This window comes from Agelaius phoeniceus, chromosome 8 (assembly GCF_051311805.1).
Source record: "Agelaius phoeniceus isolate bAgePho1 chromosome 8, bAgePho1.hap1, whole genome shotgun sequence".
Taxonomy (NCBI): domain Eukaryota; kingdom Metazoa; phylum Chordata; class Aves; order Passeriformes; family Icteridae; genus Agelaius; species Agelaius phoeniceus.
This window is the reverse complement of record NC_135272.1, coordinates 7,474,886-7,492,924: the sequence shown is the minus strand read 5'-3', so window position 1 is coordinate 7,492,924 and position 18,039 is coordinate 7,474,886. Positions and strand designations below refer to the sequence as shown.

The following is an 18,039-nucleotide window of genomic DNA, read 5'->3' as shown; positions in this document are numbered from 1 at the left end:
GGGAGGGGAGGGAGACAGCGGCGACACCCAAAGCTCTCCGCAGAAGGGGCGGGCCCTGAGTGGAATAGGCGTGGCCCACACGATGGGGGCGTGACCTCGGCGCCGGGGAGTGTTCATAGGGGGCGTGGTCACGGAGCGCGCCCCGGTGGCTCCGCGCTCTGCTCACCATCACGCCACCGGCGGCGCGGGCCCCGCCTCCCTGCCGCCCGCCGATTGGCTGCGGGGCCGGGCGGGGCGGGGCCGGGCGCGCGCAGAGCTTATAGGGCGGGGGCGGCGGGCGCGGGGCAGCGATGGAGCGCGTGGTGCTGGTGACCGGTGCGAGCGGGTGAGCGGCGCTGAGGGCCGGGAAGGGCGGGCTGGCCTCGGCTCGGCTGGCCTGGCTTGGGCTCGGTTGGGTTGGGTACGGTTCAGCTCGGCTCGGCTCTCTCTGACACCGTCCCGTTGCAGCGGTGTGGGGCTGGCGCTGTGCAAGCGGCTACTGGATGAGGATGGCCGCATTCACCTCTGCATCGCCTGCCGCAACGAGCAGAAGAGTGAAGCCACGCGGGACCTCATCCTGGCCACCCACCCCTCTGCCCAGGTGTCCACCGTGGAGATGGACCTGGGTAACCTGGCCTCCGTCCTACGGGCCGCCCGTGAGCTCCGCTGCAGGTACGGGATCTGTCCCCATCGGACACCCCCGCCCGCTCTCCGCCCCACCGGGCACCCCTGACCCCTCCAACCCGGCTCCTGTGCTCCTCTCCACGCAGGTTTCAGCGTCTGGACTTTGTCTACCTCAACGCTGGGATCATGCCCAACCCGCACGTGAACTTCAAGGCTCTCTGGCACGGTCTCCTCACGGGGTAGGAGGTGTTGCCGGGGGTTCCAGCCCCCGCCTGTGGGAAGCACGGGGGGCTCGCACCGTCAGGCCGTGCCCCTGGGTGCCGTGCTGAAGAGCCTGTCTCCCTCCCGGTGCGAGAGAGAGAGCACGTCCCCGGGGGATGCCCTCTCTTGTGTGGGGTGGGTTTGCCGGCTGAGTGCCGTGCTGGGATGGCCCAAGGCACCCAGAGCCACCTCTGCTGCCAGGTGTGAGGCCCGCTGGGTGCACGGGGAGGGCAGGAGGTCACCCAGAGCCTGCAGCCCCTGCCTGAGAAATGCTGCTGTGTTGAACTCTGGGTCTCCTCACTGTTGTTGTGATGCCAGTGTAGGTGTCTGTAGCTGTTCAAAGCTGTGGATCACAGTAGTTTGTGAGGGTCGTGGTTGGTGTGAGCATCGCTGCTCTGTAGGCAGCACGGGGAGGCTGAGCTGAGGAGCACAGTGACTTGCATGAGTCTGACAGAACTGCTGCGCTCTTGAGCACTGCTGCCAGACTGCTTTCCTTGCCTGCATTCGGCATGGCCCGAGGCCTTGGCTAGATGCTGAAGCTCGATTAAGTTATCTGAGAGTGAAATGAGGGAAGGAGGTGTTTTTAACAGTACTTTACCGTGGGAAAGTGAAGGAAGGGACAAGTCTTCTCTGGTCTAGTCAGTATTGAGGCACTTGCAAATAAAGGGCCTGGGATACTCTCTAGACCTTTCCCATCTATTTTTTTAATGGTTTAATGTTGCCCTTGAAAGCGAAGCTGTGGGGAGCCTGTGAGGTGAGGGTACTGCTGAAAGGCTCAAGTGAGGAAGTGGTGGATTCCCCCTGGCAGTGTACCTTACTAATTCCTGTTCTTGGCTTCCAGGAAGCTGCTCCACATGCTGACCACTGCAGAAGGCATCATGACCCAGACGGACAGGCTGAATGGAGATGGGCTTCAGGAGGTGTTTGCTACCAACCTCTTTGGGCACTTTATGCTGGTGAGGCTTCATACAAAGATTGAACCCTCAGTCTGATGTTTGATGTGGGTAGGGATGGGTCTGGGCAGTACAGATCTCACAGGTTCAGATGCTGATGGAGGCTGCAGCCTGACAGATAAAGAATGACAGGACAAAGGCTTGACATTTGTTTAAATAAGCAATAAATGGTGACTTTTGTTGCAAGGGTTAATATAATTTTGAGGTTACTGTAGTGAGCCAGCAGACAGAAGTCAGTCATATGAAGTTCTCCATCCAGGATAAATGCTAAGGCTTGGCTGTATTAAACTCTGAGGTGCTTAACTGAGCTGTCCAGCTGAATGACAGCTGCTCATACAAGTGTCTGCTCTTGGCTAGTCTAGGAAAAGCTGTCTGGGAAAGCTGAAAGAAGCTCACAGCCTTAGGTGCTGTAAAGTCATACCCTAAGACTGGGAGACTGCTGTATTAAATAAGTTAAGGATTCTTTTTCCAGGTTCGTCAGCTTCAGTCTCTGCTCTGCAGTAACGAGAAGCCCTCACGACTCATCTGGACCTCCTCCAGCAATGCCAGGGAGTCTGCCTTCAGCCTCTCTGACTATCAGCATGCCAAGGGGCAGGAATCATACAGTTCCTCTAAATATGCTACTGACCTGACAAGTGTGGTTTTGAACAGGAAATTTAATGACCAGGTGATGATGGGTTTTGTGTTGCTGCAGAAACCTAATGAGCTGCTACTGTTTGTAATTATCATGACATTGTTGTTACCTAGTTGCATTCATTCACTCATAGCAATCTGATGCATTCCTTAGTGCACAGGTAAGAACTAAACACGGCTGAGGTTGAACTGGCGGTGTGGGGGGTAGGGAATCTACCAGAGAGATTGCCAGATTCTGGAGCTTTTGCCAGAAAAACTTCCCAAAGCGGGAGATTTTGGGAGCAGTACTTAGCTTGCAAGCTCTTCTCTTTAGATCAGAATTGATGTTAAAGAGCAAAGAGCCTCTGCTTTTTTCAGGTGTCCTTGCCTATCAGCACAGGGCTGCTCTGGCAGTGCTGCCTGCAAGCACTGGAGCTGCAGGCTCTGCTGATGGCTCTGTGCTGCTGCTCAGGTTTGCCAGGGAGCTGTACAAGCAACCTGCCTTCCCTGTCCTGGGGCATTGATGGGTTTTGCTGGCAGCTGCAGCTCTGGTCCAGCAGTAGTGCTTTTGCCATTCTCAAACACTTCTGGACGAAATGTTTTAGTCCCAAAAGGCTGAGCTCTTATATATTAAAGAAGAGGTAGTCTTAAGTCTGACTGGGCTGTAATTTTTGGGATATCTGCTGAGCTGCATGGAGATTGCAACAGGAGGCTGCATTTTCTACCCTGGAGGTTTGTAATGGGCATGGATCTAACGCAAACCTTTCCAATTTGGACCTCTTAAAAATCTCTACATCTAATTGCTCTCTGCTCTGGTACTTAGTGGAGTATCACGGTCTGATGTCTGTACACACCCTCTCTGGCTGAGGAGTACTGGGAGGGAAGCAGCATGACCCACTCTTTTAAGTGTGGTGTAATTGCACACTGACTTGGTTTCTTCTCTGCAGGGTCTGTATTCCAGTGTTGTTTGTCCTGGGCTCGTTATGTCCAACATGACGTACAGAATTTTGCCTGTTTTTCTGTGGAAGCTGCTAATGCCCATCATGTGGTTGGTGAGTGGATGTCCTGGCTGATTTTGGGCTGTGACACACTTCACTGCAAGTGATGTACAGCACACTTCTGGCTCCTTGCTGCCTGTGTTGGTATAGATTTCTTCCTTCTGTTGGGCTGGGCAGGCTGGACCCTCTGTAAACATTCCCCTTCTCATCTTGGGGCCCCAGTTTCCAAGCTGAGTTTGGAGGTTTGGTGCTGGACACTGGCAGAGGAGCAGCGTTCAGCCCTTCAGCTACAGCAGTGTTTGTCAAGGCTCTCCTTGGAAGCTTTGCCAGTTCTGCTTGGGATTGTGAAACACCATTGGCTTGCTGGCAGCAGAGCTCGGGATGTGGCCCTAGCTTGGCCCCTGTGCTTTGAGATGCTGTTCATTTCTAGAACAACCTCTTTTCCAGTGTTGTTCTTTCCATTCCTCTAGAAGGCAGTGTTGTTTTTTTCTTTCCAAGCCTATGGAAAGCAGAGCTTCCTGCTCTCTATTGCCTCCCTCCCTGCTTCCCCAGAAGTTTCCTTGCCTTTCTTCCTCTGGCCTTCAGCTTTCCAGGTTCACTGCAGTTCTGTCCCTGAAGGCTGCCTGTTCTGAGCCTTGATGCACTTGCTGCAAGAGTGGCCTTTCATCTTAAGCTGCCCCAGTTGCAGCAGCTGATCCTGATGGATCACGTTTCTCCTGGCAGCAGAGAGGCAGTGCCTTCTCAGTTGTCCCCAAGGCTGGCAGTCCTGCAGATCCCCTCTGCCTCCTGCCATTCCTGCCCTTGAGACCCTTCTAGAAGAGGCACCTGCAAGGTGTGTGTGGCCTGTTGCTCCTGCCTTGGGGTGAACTCTGTGTGGGACCATGGAGTGACACTTGCTGGGGGGCTCCAGAAAGCAGTTTGTGGTGATAAGGGATGCTTTAGTCAGTGTGCAGTGTTACCTATTGCCCAGTTTGAGAAGCCTTTGTACCTCTGGTAGATTATCTGAAGTGTTTGGGCTGCTCAGGGCTTGCCAACAAACCTTGGGCCACAGTACAAATTCTGCCATGTCCTTTTCCCCTCAGATCCGATTTTTTGCCAAAACTTATACTCTGACACCCTATAATGGAGCAGAAGCTCACGTAAGTAGTTCACAACTTGATTTTAACATTGCTTCCTTCTGAGTAGCTCTTCTGGGGTCTTGTAGCTTAAGCAAAGAGCCTCTCAGTGAGGCTGGTGGGTGGGAGCTGTATTTGACCCCCAGATAGCACACAGCAGTGAGTGTGGGGAGCCAGCTGTCCCCAGGGCTGCTCAGCCACATGGAGGTCTATGACCTTCACCCAGTACCCATAAAATAAATGGTTTTGGGAAAACATCCTGACCAGGGAGAATGATGTGTAGCACAGGGGATGGAGGTGTGGGTCATGGGGGAGTCTCAAACGTGTCTCAAACACAGTGGGAGCAAGTTCAGCCATGCTGAACTGCTTTAGCAGAAACCTCCATTACTATTGGCTGAAGTAGGTCACATCTGAAGGGAGCCTGCTCAGAACTTCACATATCACATCTTCCCCTGCTTGGTGGGTGCTCCTGTGGTGTCTTCTCCTGTGTCTGCTGGCAGTCAGGTCTTTGCCCACAGGCATGGCTGGGACAGTGTGTGCTGGACTTGTACATCTTTGTGTTGTTCTTCCCAGGTGTGGCTGTTCAAACAGAAGCCAGAGTACCTGGATTCTCTTGTCAAATACCACAGCTGTACTTCTGGACTGGGGAGATGCTATGTGGAGCCTCGAAAGGTCAATGGAGAGGGAGCTTCCTGCTGCTGGGGGTCTGCCATCTGCTTTGGATGGCAGGGCTGGTGCCAAGGGTGTCCTGTGCCTGGAGTGGAAGGAAGATGCTTGTTGAAGGCTAAGTAGCAGGAAGGGATGTGGGGTTATCTGCAGTGCTTCCTAGAGTAACTCCTGGCTTAGGCTGGAGTCTGGAAGACAATGGAAGTGATGATCAGAATAGGTTAAGTGTGTGATGATACTTTCCCAAAATATGTTCTGGCTTATGCCCTGGTGACAGATGTCTGTTTGTGAAGCTCTGGAAATGCACCCTGCTTATCCCCAGAGCTGCCCTCAGTGTCTGCACTGGCTGCCACCAAGGTGATGGTCTCACAGTGCTGTTTCCTTGCCTTCCAGATGGATGTGGATGAAGACACTGCCGAGAAACTTTACCAGAAGCTGTTGGAACTGGAGGAGCAGAGTCTAGAGAAATACCATGATCTCTTAGATTAAGTAAAGCTAGTCTCAGTGGGGTGAGAGTCTTGTATCAGTAACTTGGGGTTTCTTCATTCTGGTGCTACCTGTGTTGCCAGCTCTTCTGCAGGCACATGGCTTCAGACACAATCTTCCTTCTCGACAGAAGGTGAACAGTTCCTGAAAATGGAAGTGTGAAAACTGAAGAGAAATACTTAGACCTTTGGCTATGGGATTTTTCTTTTGGCATAAAACTGGAGACCTTGAGTAGGCAGAGTTTGTCTTAACACAGTTGCAAAGTGGTGTCTTGCAGAAGCGTGACTGAGCTGTGTGTGGTTCAGGAACAGCCTCAGAACCTGTGGTTTCCATCTGGCTCAGGGCAATAAAGGCAGCAGTCTGGGGTGCTGCCCTGCATCTTGGCTCTGCTGGTGTTTGTAGATGGCTCAAACACATCACCTGTGGCTCATCCTGATGTACTTGAAGGCTCACCTTCGGCAGAGCTGCCCTTACACTTGTTCACCAAAGCTGGGGCTGGCTCTACAGACCTGCTCAACGAGACTGAACCTTACTGGCAGGCAGGGTCTGCCCAGCAGCTGAAACCAAGCTCCTGAAGAGCTGGCCTGAGAAGCACACACCTGCCTCAACTGTGAGGACAGATGCCTTGCTGTCCCCTGGGTATGGGCACTTGAGGGTTTTAACCATGACTGCCTTGAAAGGATGATGCTAACCTGGACTCAGGGTCAGTCTGCTCTGTTTAGAGCAAGAATGAGAGGTTACCATGTTGTTTTATCTATTTAACTCTTTTTATATAAATCTATTGTACCAACCATTCTTCCTGTTGTTTTTCTGGAGACCTTCACCAAGTACCTGACACCAAGTAACTTCAAGTGCTGTAAAGAATAAATGACTGAAATTGAGTTGTCCTTAATGCAGTGGTGTTTTTACTCCCATATCCATCTACTTCTGACTTGGAGGCTTGGAAGGAAACTTAATTGGTGCCTTGTGCTGTAAATCTGTGCATACCTGGGAAATGTGGAGTCTCTCTGCCACTGAAGAGCTGTTAACCACCATTCTGGCTTCTTTAGTTAAGGAAAGACATGAGTGATTTCTAAAGACTTCAGTGTGGTTTTGTGTGCTGAGCACCTGCGGGAAGTCTGGGACTGTTTCCCAGCCTTAGGCTCTTGGGAGATGTCTCTTGGTGCTTGCTCACCCTGTTGTGTCACATAATGACTCTTAATGCTTAATGCATCAATTAATGGCTTAATGTGCTTCCCTGGGGCTGCCCGGGGTCGGGTGCTGTTAGAGTGGGGTGTGCTGCATGCCCTGGCTACTGCCTCCTGCCAGGGTGCCCACAAAGAGGGGCTCTGCTAGGAAACCTGCACAGAGCTGGCAGCCAGGAGAATCTAGGCTCTTCATGGATTTGCCTTGCAGGGATACACATTTAAAGAGTCTTGCTTTCATTTTTTAATTTCTTCCCATCCTCCACTGGTTTGGAGCAGAGCAGCAGGGTACTGGCAGCAGAGATGTCTCAGTGTTGAGTTTGGGCTGAGGGGACCCTCCCAGCTCAGCCTTGTGTGAGACCTGAGCCCAGAAGCACTGGTGTGGGCAGGAATGTACTGGGTTTGGCCTGGCAGTAGAACAGAATGAGGAGCTGGCCATTGTGGGTGGTGCTTCCCTCAGCTGTGGCTGGAGCTGTTCAGAGCTGTAAAGCAGACTGGGCTGTGCTTATGTGGGTGTTTTATTTAAATGCAATAAAGCCAGTCAGAGCACCGGATCTGGATTCTGTGGCTTTGTTCAGCTGTGTCCTAAAACTCCCTGGGACCAAAGCTCTCTATTTCTGGTGGAGTGCCTTCCCTTCTCCACAGGGAGAGTCGGTGGCTGATTCTCTTCCCCACAGCATCCTGCAACAGTCCTTGGCTCCCTGTTCTAGAGGAGATGAAGCACATTGCCCTGGTTGGTTATAGATGAGTACCTTGTGCTTTGCTGTGCTTCTGCCCTGGGCTGTAGCAGGTAACACTCACCAGCTCCACCTTTGTGCAGAGGCAAATGCAGAGGCACTCAGTCATTTGTTATCCCTGCCTCATTTTCTCTCTGGGCTGAGACAAATGAAATAGCAAGTGTTACTCAAAACAGTCTGACACAATTGAGCTGAGTGCAACTTAGTGGGGAATGGGAGGGTCAGGGCTCTTATGCCAAGCTGATCACTTGTACTGCCCTGTGCCAGCTGGCACTGCAGCTCTGCCAGGCTTAGGGTTTGAATGCAGTGAGGTCTGAAGAGCCTAGAAGAGGTAGCTTTGCTTAATCTAGCATACTTAAGGAAAATAAATGTCTTCTGATATATGGGTTTGTTGGTTCTGTTGGGATTTTTTTCTTAAAGCTTGGAAAAAAGAGGAAAATTTCTTGGATGGGCAGAGGTTGATGACAAGAGCTAGGACCTTTTAGGTCCTTTTATCTCAAGTGTGCCTGTAGGATGAAGCTAGACATTTAACAGGAAAAGCAGGGATGGGATGGGACAAGTGCTTTTTGCCTATGGAGCATCCAGTGGCTGATGAGGGGAGAGCATGTGTGACCAGTCTTTATCCATGACATTGCTGTCAATAAAGCTATGCATTTGTTTCTGGTTTGTCTTAAAAGCTCTCTGTAGCTCTCCCTTGAGGATTTGCAGCTCAGGCTTAGAGAAGACATGTTTCTCTGTCCTGCTGTGAGCTCAGCCTGCTGTGTGGTTTAGCTTTCCCTTGGTTGCTGTGGTGGCACTTGGTGCACTGAGGTGTGTGTTCCATCCCGGGAGATGCATGTGGGGGATTCAGGAGTAGAGAGGGATCAGCTGCTGCCCATGGTTGTCCTTGGTGTGCAAAGTGGCCTCTGGAGACCTCGAGCTCAGCTTCCTGTTCAGAGTGACACAAAGAAGGAACAAAAGGTGCTAAAGCACAAGCTGAGCCCTGCAGAGTGGAATGGCCTGGAAAGATGGGATACACTTGTCATTTCCCACAAGTTTTGTGCTGCATGGAGCTGGAGAGGCACAGCCAGCCCAGGTGTCTGCAGAGGAATCTCTTCAGTGGGAGGAGGTACTCCACTGTTCTGCAGCCTTGTCACAGGTCCCTGCTTCTCTACAGGGGTTCCTGTCTGCTTTTGTGACCCCAGGCATCGTTGTCCATGCCTTTCTGTAGAAAAAGACTTGGCTGTGCTCAACCTCACTTTCTGCCCCTCTCCTCCATGTGGTGAGAAGCTGGATGTCTTTGCAGCCAAAGGATGGGACTGTTTTGTGGGGTGGGAACCTTCCACATTTTTTTCTCTTGTCCTGAAAGCACAGGTAGGACCTGGATCCCTGAAACAGGGACTTCCTAAAGAGTGGCTCAGGTGTTGGCTGCTCCCAGGGTTTGGCTGCCCACCCCAGGTGGCTGTGAGAGGAACGGGCCATTTTTGTGCATGTGCCAGTCTGCAGGGGAGCACGGCTCCTCCTGTGCTGCTCCTGGCTAGCAGATGCCAGTGCGTGGAGATTAATCCCTTTCAGCTGGACCCAACTGCTCTGTGCAATGAAAACAGGTCCTGCCTGGAGCACAGGGCCCTGGGATGCAGGGTAGTGAGAAATTCCAGCTGGGATAGGGAAGAGCTGGCAGTGGCAGCCATGAATCACTGCTAACACAGGATCTTGCTCTTTGTGATCCTTGGATATGGAGCTTTCCAGAGAACCTCCAGGGCAGGTCTTCAGTGTAAAAACTCATTGTGGTTGCTCTGTGAAACCCTGCACAATCAGCTGTGTGATCTGGTATCTCACAGCTGTGCCTCATCCTGAGCCACTGGTTTTTCACCTTTGTGAGCAAACACATTGCCTTGCTCCAAGCACAGCCTGAGTTCTCCATTGATTTTCAGCTCAACGGGCTGTCAGCTATGTAGGGCATGGATAACAGGAGGGTGGGTCTGAACTGAGACCTGGCCAAGGAAGGAGAAAGCTTGAGATTGGTGTCAGAGCTGAAATCCCGTGGCTGGGTGACCTTTGCCTCTCCAGGAAGGGAAGGGAGTGGGATGGAAGAGAACAACAAGTTCCTGTATACAGGTGGATGTAATACAGCCAGGCTGTTTGGAAAGATTCAGGCTTAGTGGATGGCAACTTTGATGTTGAAAGTCTTGGGAGCTGCCCAGAGTGGGGAGAGGAGATACATAGCTCTGAAGGGCTGGGTGAGAAACAGGGAGCAGAAGCCCATCTGAGAGGGTTGCAGCAGCATGACCTCTCTGTCTGGCAGAGAAGAGACAAGAGGGACCTGGGTCTGGGTGGGTTTTGCTGAGAATGGGCAAATTGTAGAGCCAAGACTGCCTCCAGAGTCAGGGAAGATCGTCAGCACTGCTTTGAAAGATGGAGCTGTGCTTAGAGTAGAAATCAAAAAGGAAACTGGTGGATGAGTTTAGGAATAACTCATGAGAGGAATCAGAATGAATGATAAATTCCATGTTAAGCTCATCAGTCGATGCTCCTGTGTACAAGGAGAGTTTGGAGGGGCTGTGATGCTGTAATTAACATTTTTGGCCACCAGTGCTCAGTGAGAGGGGCCTGGAAAGGCTGCCCTGCCAGAGCCCCTCTGCAGATGCAAGGGTTTGTATCAAACCCTTGTGCTAGCAGGGGAGATGCCAGGGCAGGCAGATGACATTCACCTTGAGGCAGAGCAACTGAGCTGCTCACTGTGCATTCATTTCTCCCTTCAAGCTGCCTCAAGCACAGCAAACAGGAGTGTGCCTGGGTACCCAGCCTGGGCTCAGGCTGGGCAAGGCAGCACAGATGCTGAATGTGTGTGTAGGACCCTCTTTGGTGAAGGAGAAGCTGCTAAAGACAAAGATGGTGTACCATGGAGGCACAGCTCCAGACTTGGCCTTCTCTGTGTTTCTGTCTGTCTCAGCAGAAGCTTTGGTCAGCTCAGCTGGGCTTAGTGGGAGCTGTGTCCTTTGGAAGCTCCATGAGTCACCATGGCTGGCACCCTCCTGGGCAGCACATGGCAGGTGCAGCAATATTTCACATCTTTGTCATCTGAGCAGAAGTTGCCTCATTCTTGGTAAGCCAGCAAAGGCCAAACTGGCTGTGATGGTTTGGATAAGTCACTTCCAAGCAGCAGTGTGTGAAGGCTGCAGGGATGCTGCTCTGTCCTGGCTGGCCTGTAGAGCCCTGGGACGTGGGAGTATGGCCTCCAGGTGCCAGGGGTTCATTGATGGCACTAACACCCCTCAGAGCAGAGCAGATCCTCACTCCACCTCCCCACACTCTGCCTGGCAGCAGCTGCCACAGCTTGGGGCTCAGGAGGGCTGCATCTCATCCCTTGAATTCCTTGGATACCTTTCAGCAGGTCCTGGCTTCCTTGGCTTTGGGCAGCTCTTGGGTTGACTCAGGCTTTTCCTGCTGTGCCCAGCTCATGGTAAGCATTCTTCTCTGGAGGGGAATGTGTTGTCACTTGGGTCTGGGCTCTGTGGATGGGAGCAGGCAGAACGCTGTGGGAGGCACGACTCAGGTGCATGTGACAGCAGAAGTGTCAGAGAACAGAAGGGATGGAGGCCAGCTGTGAGGATGGCTCCTCCTCTGGGCCCTGGGCTCACTGCCAGGCAGTGGCAGAGGGCAAGGTCAATGAAGTTAGGGAGAGGAGCCCATTGCAGGCACATTGCCTCATGTTTAGGCTGGGAGCACTGGAACAAGGTCAGAGAAGCTGGAATGGCAGGAGCAGTTGGCAGCTTGGGCCTGGCTCTGTACACAGGCAGTGGCTCACATCTGCAGGTGTTTTCTTACAGCCTGTGGTGACATGGCCTTTGGCAGTCCCTGGTCAAGGATGTCCCTCTGGGGCAGGAATAGACAAAGCACTGATAACCTGTGTCTTGGCTCCCTGCAGTGCCACATGGTGCTAGCCATTCTTCTGCTCTCCTTTCATGCCCTGAGCTGTGAGGGTTCTGTATCCAGGGGTTTTATGTGCTGGCCTTGGGCACCTGAGGGAAGAGGTCCATCCTCTTACCCAGACTTCTGCTCTAGGGTGAGCTGTCTCCAGGTGGGGCAGTGTGTGGGGTTAGTGTAGCACTCAAGTGCTCAGCCATGGGGACACCCATGCCTGAGCTCCCTGCTCTGCACGGGGTGGGTGCTCTGGCATACACCCTGTCCACAGAGGGCCTTTGGGGGACCCCTCTCCCATATACAGGGGGACCAGAAGTCCTGCTGGGACTGAAGCTTTGCCTTTCTGAACCCCAGGCATGGGGCCAGTGAATCAGCCAGCAGCAGGACAGCCCAGCAGGCAGCTCTAGCTGGGTCCGGCCACCTCAGCCTCATGGGCATGAGTGGCTTCCTCCCACCCACATGGTGATGCCCTTTGGCACTTCCCTCTCCAGCAAAGCCCTTCCTGTGCTCCTGGTGTCACAGGCACAGTGATCATGAGGAGGGACAGCGAGGGAAGGGCATTCCTGCAGGAAATGCTGTTCCTCCATGGGCACAGATATTCTCTGTGCAGTTTGGGAGCTGGGTCTGGCTTCTGCTCTCGTCTCTTTTCCCAAACCCAAGGACAACACTCCTGGGGTGCAGAGCTGCAGAGTTGGCAGGGATACAGGGGAGAAGGGGGAGCATAAAGCTGAGCTGGTGGGGGTAGAAGCTGGTGGTATGAAGGTGTCCTCTCCCGCACCTCTTGGGCCCCTAGAAGCCCACAGGATCTTCAGGGACATGTGGGCACTGACCATGGCAGAGTGATCTGCTGTTGGTATCCCAGGACAAACAGAGCATGTTGGAACAGGTTCCACAGAATCACAGAGTTGGAAGGAACCCTCAAGGATCGTCAAAGCACAACTCCTGGCCCTGCACAGGACACCCCAAGAATCATACCAAGTGCCTGAGAGCATTGTCCAAACACTTCTGAAACTCTGGCAGGCATGACCACTTCCCTGGAGAGCCTGTTCCAATCCCCAACCACCCTCTGGGTGAAGAACCTTCTCCTAATATCCAACCCAAGCCTTGCTGGACACAGCTTCTTGCTGTTCCCTCAGGTTCTATTGCTGATCACCAGAGAGAAGAGATTGGTGCTTCCCCTTGTGAGGAAGCTGTAGACTGCTATGAGGTCTCCCCTCAGTCTCCTTCTCCAGGCTGATCAAGCACAGTGACCTCCCTGCTCCTCACATGGCTTCACCTCCAGGCCCCTCCCCATCCTCCTTTGGACACGAACAGGACCCCGGGGTGATGCTGGGCAGGGTTGGTGACGCTGGCACTGGTGCCATCCCCGGATGTGCTGCCCAGGGCACTTCAGTGGCAGGTGCTGCTGGTATGTGGTGACTGCTGGAGAAACCTGTCCCAGCACACCCCACTAGATCAATCACCTTCCCTGAATGCTGCTGGTCAGGCTGATGCTCCCTGCCTGAGGAGCTGAGGTCAATTCATTCCCCAGGGACTTGTCAATAGTGTCAGTTGTCAGAGAGAGGTCATGTTTTTATCAGGCCTTGCTAATCCCTATTTTCTCTCCACCTTTTTCCCCTGCCCGTGCATCCGTCAGCGAGGTGTTCATCAGGGATTTGATTGCTGCAGGACAAAGGGCAGCTTTCCCAATGTTCATCAGAGCACTGCTGTGTGAGCCGTGGCTCCAGCCATGGTGGCCTGGGCACCTCAGAAGTGCTGCTTGGAGCAGGACAGGCTGTCCTGGACCTGGCCCGTGCTCACTTTGCCAGCAGTGCTGAATGTTGACCTCCAGCAGCCTCAGCATAGGCTGGCTGGGGTGTGCAGGCTCTGCCCAGGTCTCCCTGCACAGTCCCCTGAGCTCTCAGGTCCATGGTTCAGCTCAGGAGAGAGCAGAGCAGGGTATTAACAAGGGGGACATCCCAAGGTGGGTACCAGCACAGCTGGGAGCCATGTGGGTCAGCCAGGCTGGTTTCCCTGGAGCCAAAAGAACTGAAGCCAACCAGTCCTTGGAGCCTCACTTTTGTCCAAGTTGGAGGTTTCCCCAGAAACTTCTAACTGGGTTTTCTGTCTGAGAGACAGAAACAGAAGGTTTTGCTTCCTTCCTTTGTCTCTGAGCACTTTTTTGGCTACCACAAGCCCCTGCTTCCCCTTGAGGGCCCTTCTTGTCCCCTGCCCTGTCTTGGCAGGGCTGCTCTGAGGCCAGCAAGGAGACAGAGCAACGTGGAGGGGTTCCAGGGGAGGGGGAAGGTGTGTGGGCAGGGCAGGGTGCTCCAGTCAGGGCTGTGTGGAGAGATTGCTGTCCTTCTGCAGCAGCATGGTAAATCAGGCCTTGCTGGTGACTCAGGGGCTGCTTGTTGTGACTGTGTCAGGTCCCAGTGCCAGCAGGTGCAATGTGCAGATGGTGCTGGTGCAGTCACCGTGCCAAGGGCAGCGAGGGCACACACGTGCAGTGCCTGGGCATGGCACCTGCCAGCCGTGAATCCTCTGCACCCTCTTCCTGTCACAGCCTCCTGCTGAAGGGTGGGATGTGCAGAGAGGGGCAGGAGGACATGCTGATCCTTCCCAAAGTGATGGAGCAGCTTGGAGGCGTGTGGGTGTGCTGGGAGTGTGCTGTGAGCAGGGCACTGGTGTTGGCTGAGTGGCCTCAAAATCCAGGGACTGCCTACACAGCCCCACGCGGCAGAGAGGGCACGTGCCTGATGGAACGGGATGTGTGTGCTCAAGGAGATTTGTATTTTGAAACACAGCAGGGTAGAACCTTGCCTTGATCACAGGGGCCAGGGTTAATTACAGTGTGAAGTGGAGATGGGTACAATCAGCTGGCATCTCAGGGAGGCTGGATGGAACAGCTGCATCCCTGAAGGTGCTGGGTATGAGTTAGGGTTGGAGGCATGGACACACCCTTATTTTTACCCACTGGATTTCTTTGTCATCTTCTGTGCTGTTCAAACCAGGACTAATAGCCAGAGCTGTTTTCCTGGCTGTGCCATGCATGGGGTTTCCATGGTACTCTGTAGGTACCAGTGCTAGCACGGGACAGAATCCCTTGATGTGTAGGAAAGCCCAGGTGAATCCCAAAAGTCTTTGACACCAATGGGAAAATGTCAGGCCCCAGTATCTGCCACCATTTGGTGAATAGGAACAGAAATCCAGGAATTTCAGCATAATATTATTATAAGGCAGAACGTGTATGAAGTCCCACTTTGCTCACACTGCAGTAATCTGTCCTGAGCTTTGTAATTAGTGCCTGTGCAGTTCAGCTTAGTGCAAGTTTTCCTAAACCCAGCCTTAAGCTACTCTTATAAGCTCTTATGGATGGAACAGAGCTGCCCAGGAAGCCTGGGACTCTTCCCAGCCAGCTAACCCACCTGACACAGTACAACTCACCTGGCCTGCTCCTGGTTTCAAAAACCGTGCTCGGAAAGTTCTGTTATAACTGGTTTTAGGACATATTTTTAAATACCTTTTTTGTTCTGGCTTGGACAGGGCCTCCTCCTACAGGTGCTCTGCCAGAGGAATGCTGAAGGGTCAGGCTTGGGGCAGTTGTGGCTCCCGCTCCCGTGGACAGCCCCGGAATGGTTTCCGGAGCGTGTGCCTGCTCACCCAGGTATCATTTGACTCAGAGATATAAACAAAAATCTCACTGCTGAGGTCAGCAGGGCAACCTCTTAAATTGCTGTGCAGCTCTGGGTCACGTCACGAGTTTTCCTGCCAGGTTAATTCGTTCCATGGGCTGGATTTCCTCCTTCAGCGGATGGATGTAGGAGGGAGCTTCCCTCAGCCTGGGCACCTGGGCCAACCTGTGTGGTGGAGCTGCTGCAGAGGCGCTGCCACTGATTGCTGCGGCCCCTGCCCAGCTGTGTGGCCTCCTGCCACCCCAACCACAAGCTGCGCCAGGCGAGTGGCAGTGCTGAGCACACCTCTCACTCACACCCTCACCCATCCCCTTGGCAGCTGCAGAAGCGTTGCCTTCAGGAGCCCTGGCTGCTGCTGGCAGCAGGCATGGTACTGTGGAGCCCAGGAATGTGGGGACAGGTTCCACCAGCCTCTCTCTGTCTGTGACCTCTGTAGGCACAGTGCCTCGCAGAATCCAGCGTGGGACTACAAACACCACCTGCCTCCTGAGGCTTTGGTCTCTCTCAGCAGGATGTGCTGCTGGCACCCAAGGCCATGGCACCAAAAGCCACATGAGCTGAGGCCACAGATTCTGGGAAGAGCTCCAGCAAATACCACGAGCATGCAAAGATCAACCTCAGCCTGTAGCTCACCTTGCTCACCTCTGGGCCAAATAAGAAGGAAGATGACGTGTCCCATCCTTGTGATGCTAGGGATCTTTCAGATTTTGACACTAAGTTTTCTGGCATGTGTCCTTTCAGACTGGCAGGAGTGCCTGGCAGGCTGGAGGCTTGGTTTGCCCTGCAGAGACAGGCTGGGGAAAATGGGGTGACAGGGACCTCATGTAGCTCAACACAGAGAAGGGCAGAGTCCTGCTGGGGGCAGGAACAGCCCCCATACCAGTATGTGCTGGGCCACCCAGCTGGAGGGGAGCTTGGCAGAGAAAGCCATGAGGGTGCTGGCAGGGAACAGGCTGGGTAGGAGCCAGGAACACACCTTGGCAGGGAAGGTGGATGGTGTCCTGGGTCCATTAGCTGAGGGTTGATAGCAGGCACAGGGAGGATCTTTCCCCTCTACTCAGCGCTGCATGAGCCACACCTGGAGTGCTGCACGCAGTGTGGGGCTGGCCGGCAGCAGGAGAAAACCCTGGAGAGCTTCCAGTGGGGGTCACTGCCATGGAGAAGACACTGGAGCATCTCTCCTGCGAGGCAAGGCCGGGCGCGCTGGGGCTTGTGCCGCCTGGAGGAGGCTCGGCGGGTCGCGGGCAGGCCAGCACGGCTCTCTGGCCCCAGCAGGAAGCGTTTCCATCGCCAGGAGCTGTGAGGAGCCGCAGCCCCGAGCGCCCGGGTGTCCGGGCCGGGCGGTGCCGCGCGGGGGAGCTGCGCCCCCGCCAGCGGGACGGGCGGGAAGGACCGGCCGAGCTCGGGCACCCCGGGGCTCCAGGTCGGGCACCCCGGGGATCCAGCTCCGGCACCCCGGGGATCCAGCTCTGGGCATCCCGGGGCTCCAGCTCCGGTATCCCGGGGATCCAGCTCTGGGCATCCCGGGGCTCCAGCTCCGGCATGCCGCGGGAGCCCGCCCGCCCCCGGGAGCCGCCCCCAGGGCGCCCGGCAGCCTCAGGTGTCCCCAAAGGGCAGGATGTGCCGCCTGTGCCGTCCATCTGTCCCGCCGATCTCAGCACGCTCTGGCATCACAAGGAACGGCCCCTGCATCCCGGAGCCACCGCCACACCCCTGGCCTGGCCTGACCCACGGTGTCCCCCTGCTGCAGGGCCCCCTCGCAGGGGCCCAGACAAGCAAAGAGAAGCAAGGCACCAAGGACATGCCTTCAGGGGGCAGGTTTTTGCACTCACAGCTCCAGGCACAGACATACTCATTGCCTGTTCTGAGACTTAAATTCCCTTTTACCCAGACCTGGTGGTGTTTGTTCTTGTTGCACTTTGAGGAGCACTGTCTACCTGCATCCTTGGGCAGCCCTGGCTTTGCTTGAGCCCAATAACAGAATGGAGTGAGCTATGAGGATACTGGGGCCTCCTGCTTTCATCAAAGTTTGGGCCAGTTTCCATCAGCAAGACAGAAAAGCCAGAACCACACCTTCTTGCTCTGCTGTCCTCTGCAATCTGTGGATTTTCTTGTTTTTTTTTCTTGAAGGAAGAATATTCAGACTCTAGAGATGACTGCTCTGAACCCAAAGTGCCTGTCAGTTTTTCTCCTTGCCCCCAAAGGACAGGATTAAATCCATCTTTAACCCAAACTAAATACCACCATAAGAAATGCTTTCTTCCCCTTAGAAAGAAAAGAAATCAGCAAGGTATGTCAGTAATGTGAAATCTTTCCTTTTGGTTTTGAAATACCGTGGTTGATTTGTTTTCCTTATGTTTTTCCAGCCTTTGAAAGCAATCATTATGAAAAGGCCTCCACAGTTTTAGGTGCTGTTTGCTGTGGCAGCTCTCTGGGCTGGTGTCACTGCCAGCCCTGGCAGTGCCATGACTGCACGGGGGTCTGGTGCTCTGGGCCAGCTGGGCACGGGCTGGGGAAGCGCTGGCCTGGCAGCCCCAGGAGAGCCTGTGCTGACAGATGGGGTAGCTGTCCTCAGGGAAGTTGAGCCATGGAAACAGAGGTGAAGGAGCCTGTGCTCAAGGGACCTATTATCCCTGAGAGAGGCTGGTCGGGGGAGGCTTTTAGAGATGTCTTTGCCTCCCACTGCTCTCCAGTTGCCAAAGGTTGATTGTCCTTCTCCTCCCAGCCTCCCTGGTTGCTTCCCCTCCTGCTCTGTTCTGCTCAGCCCTGCTACAGAGACCCACACGGCCCTGCCCCCTTCTCTGCAGGCTTCCCTTCCCAGGGAGGCCAGAGGAAAGGGAGGCACAG

General features: G+C 54.1%; 1 protein-coding gene across 1 annotated transcript; it reads left to right on the top strand.

Moving 5' to 3' along the window:
* The first annotated feature begins 254 nt into the window (after positions 1-254).
* On the top strand, positions 255-6,586 carry HSD17B7 (hydroxysteroid 17-beta dehydrogenase 7). The gene is made up of 9 exons (XM_054638372.2): positions 255-325; positions 448-651; positions 750-842; positions 1,706-1,820; positions 2,290-2,484; positions 3,377-3,481; positions 4,510-4,566; positions 5,116-5,214; positions 5,602-6,586. Exons 1-9 carry the CDS (start codon positions 291-293, stop codon positions 5,695-5,697), a joined length of 999 nt encoding a protein of 332 aa, XP_054494347.1. The 5' UTR covers positions 255-290; the 3' UTR covers positions 5,698-6,586.
* Positions 6,587-18,039: the final 11,453 nt, after the last annotated feature.

Coding starts and splice junctions, on each gene's coding strand:
- HSD17B7 (XM_054638372.2), top strand. CDS start 291: ATGGAGCGCGTGGTGCTGGTGACCGGTGCGAGCGG. Junction 652..749: donor GCCCGTGAGCTCCGCTGCAG/GTACGGGATCTG, acceptor CTCTCCACGCAG/GTTTCAGCGTCTGGACTTTG. Junction 3,482..4,509: donor TAATGCCCATCATGTGGTTG/GTGAGTGGATGT, acceptor TTTTCCCCTCAG/ATCCGATTTTTTGCCAAAAC.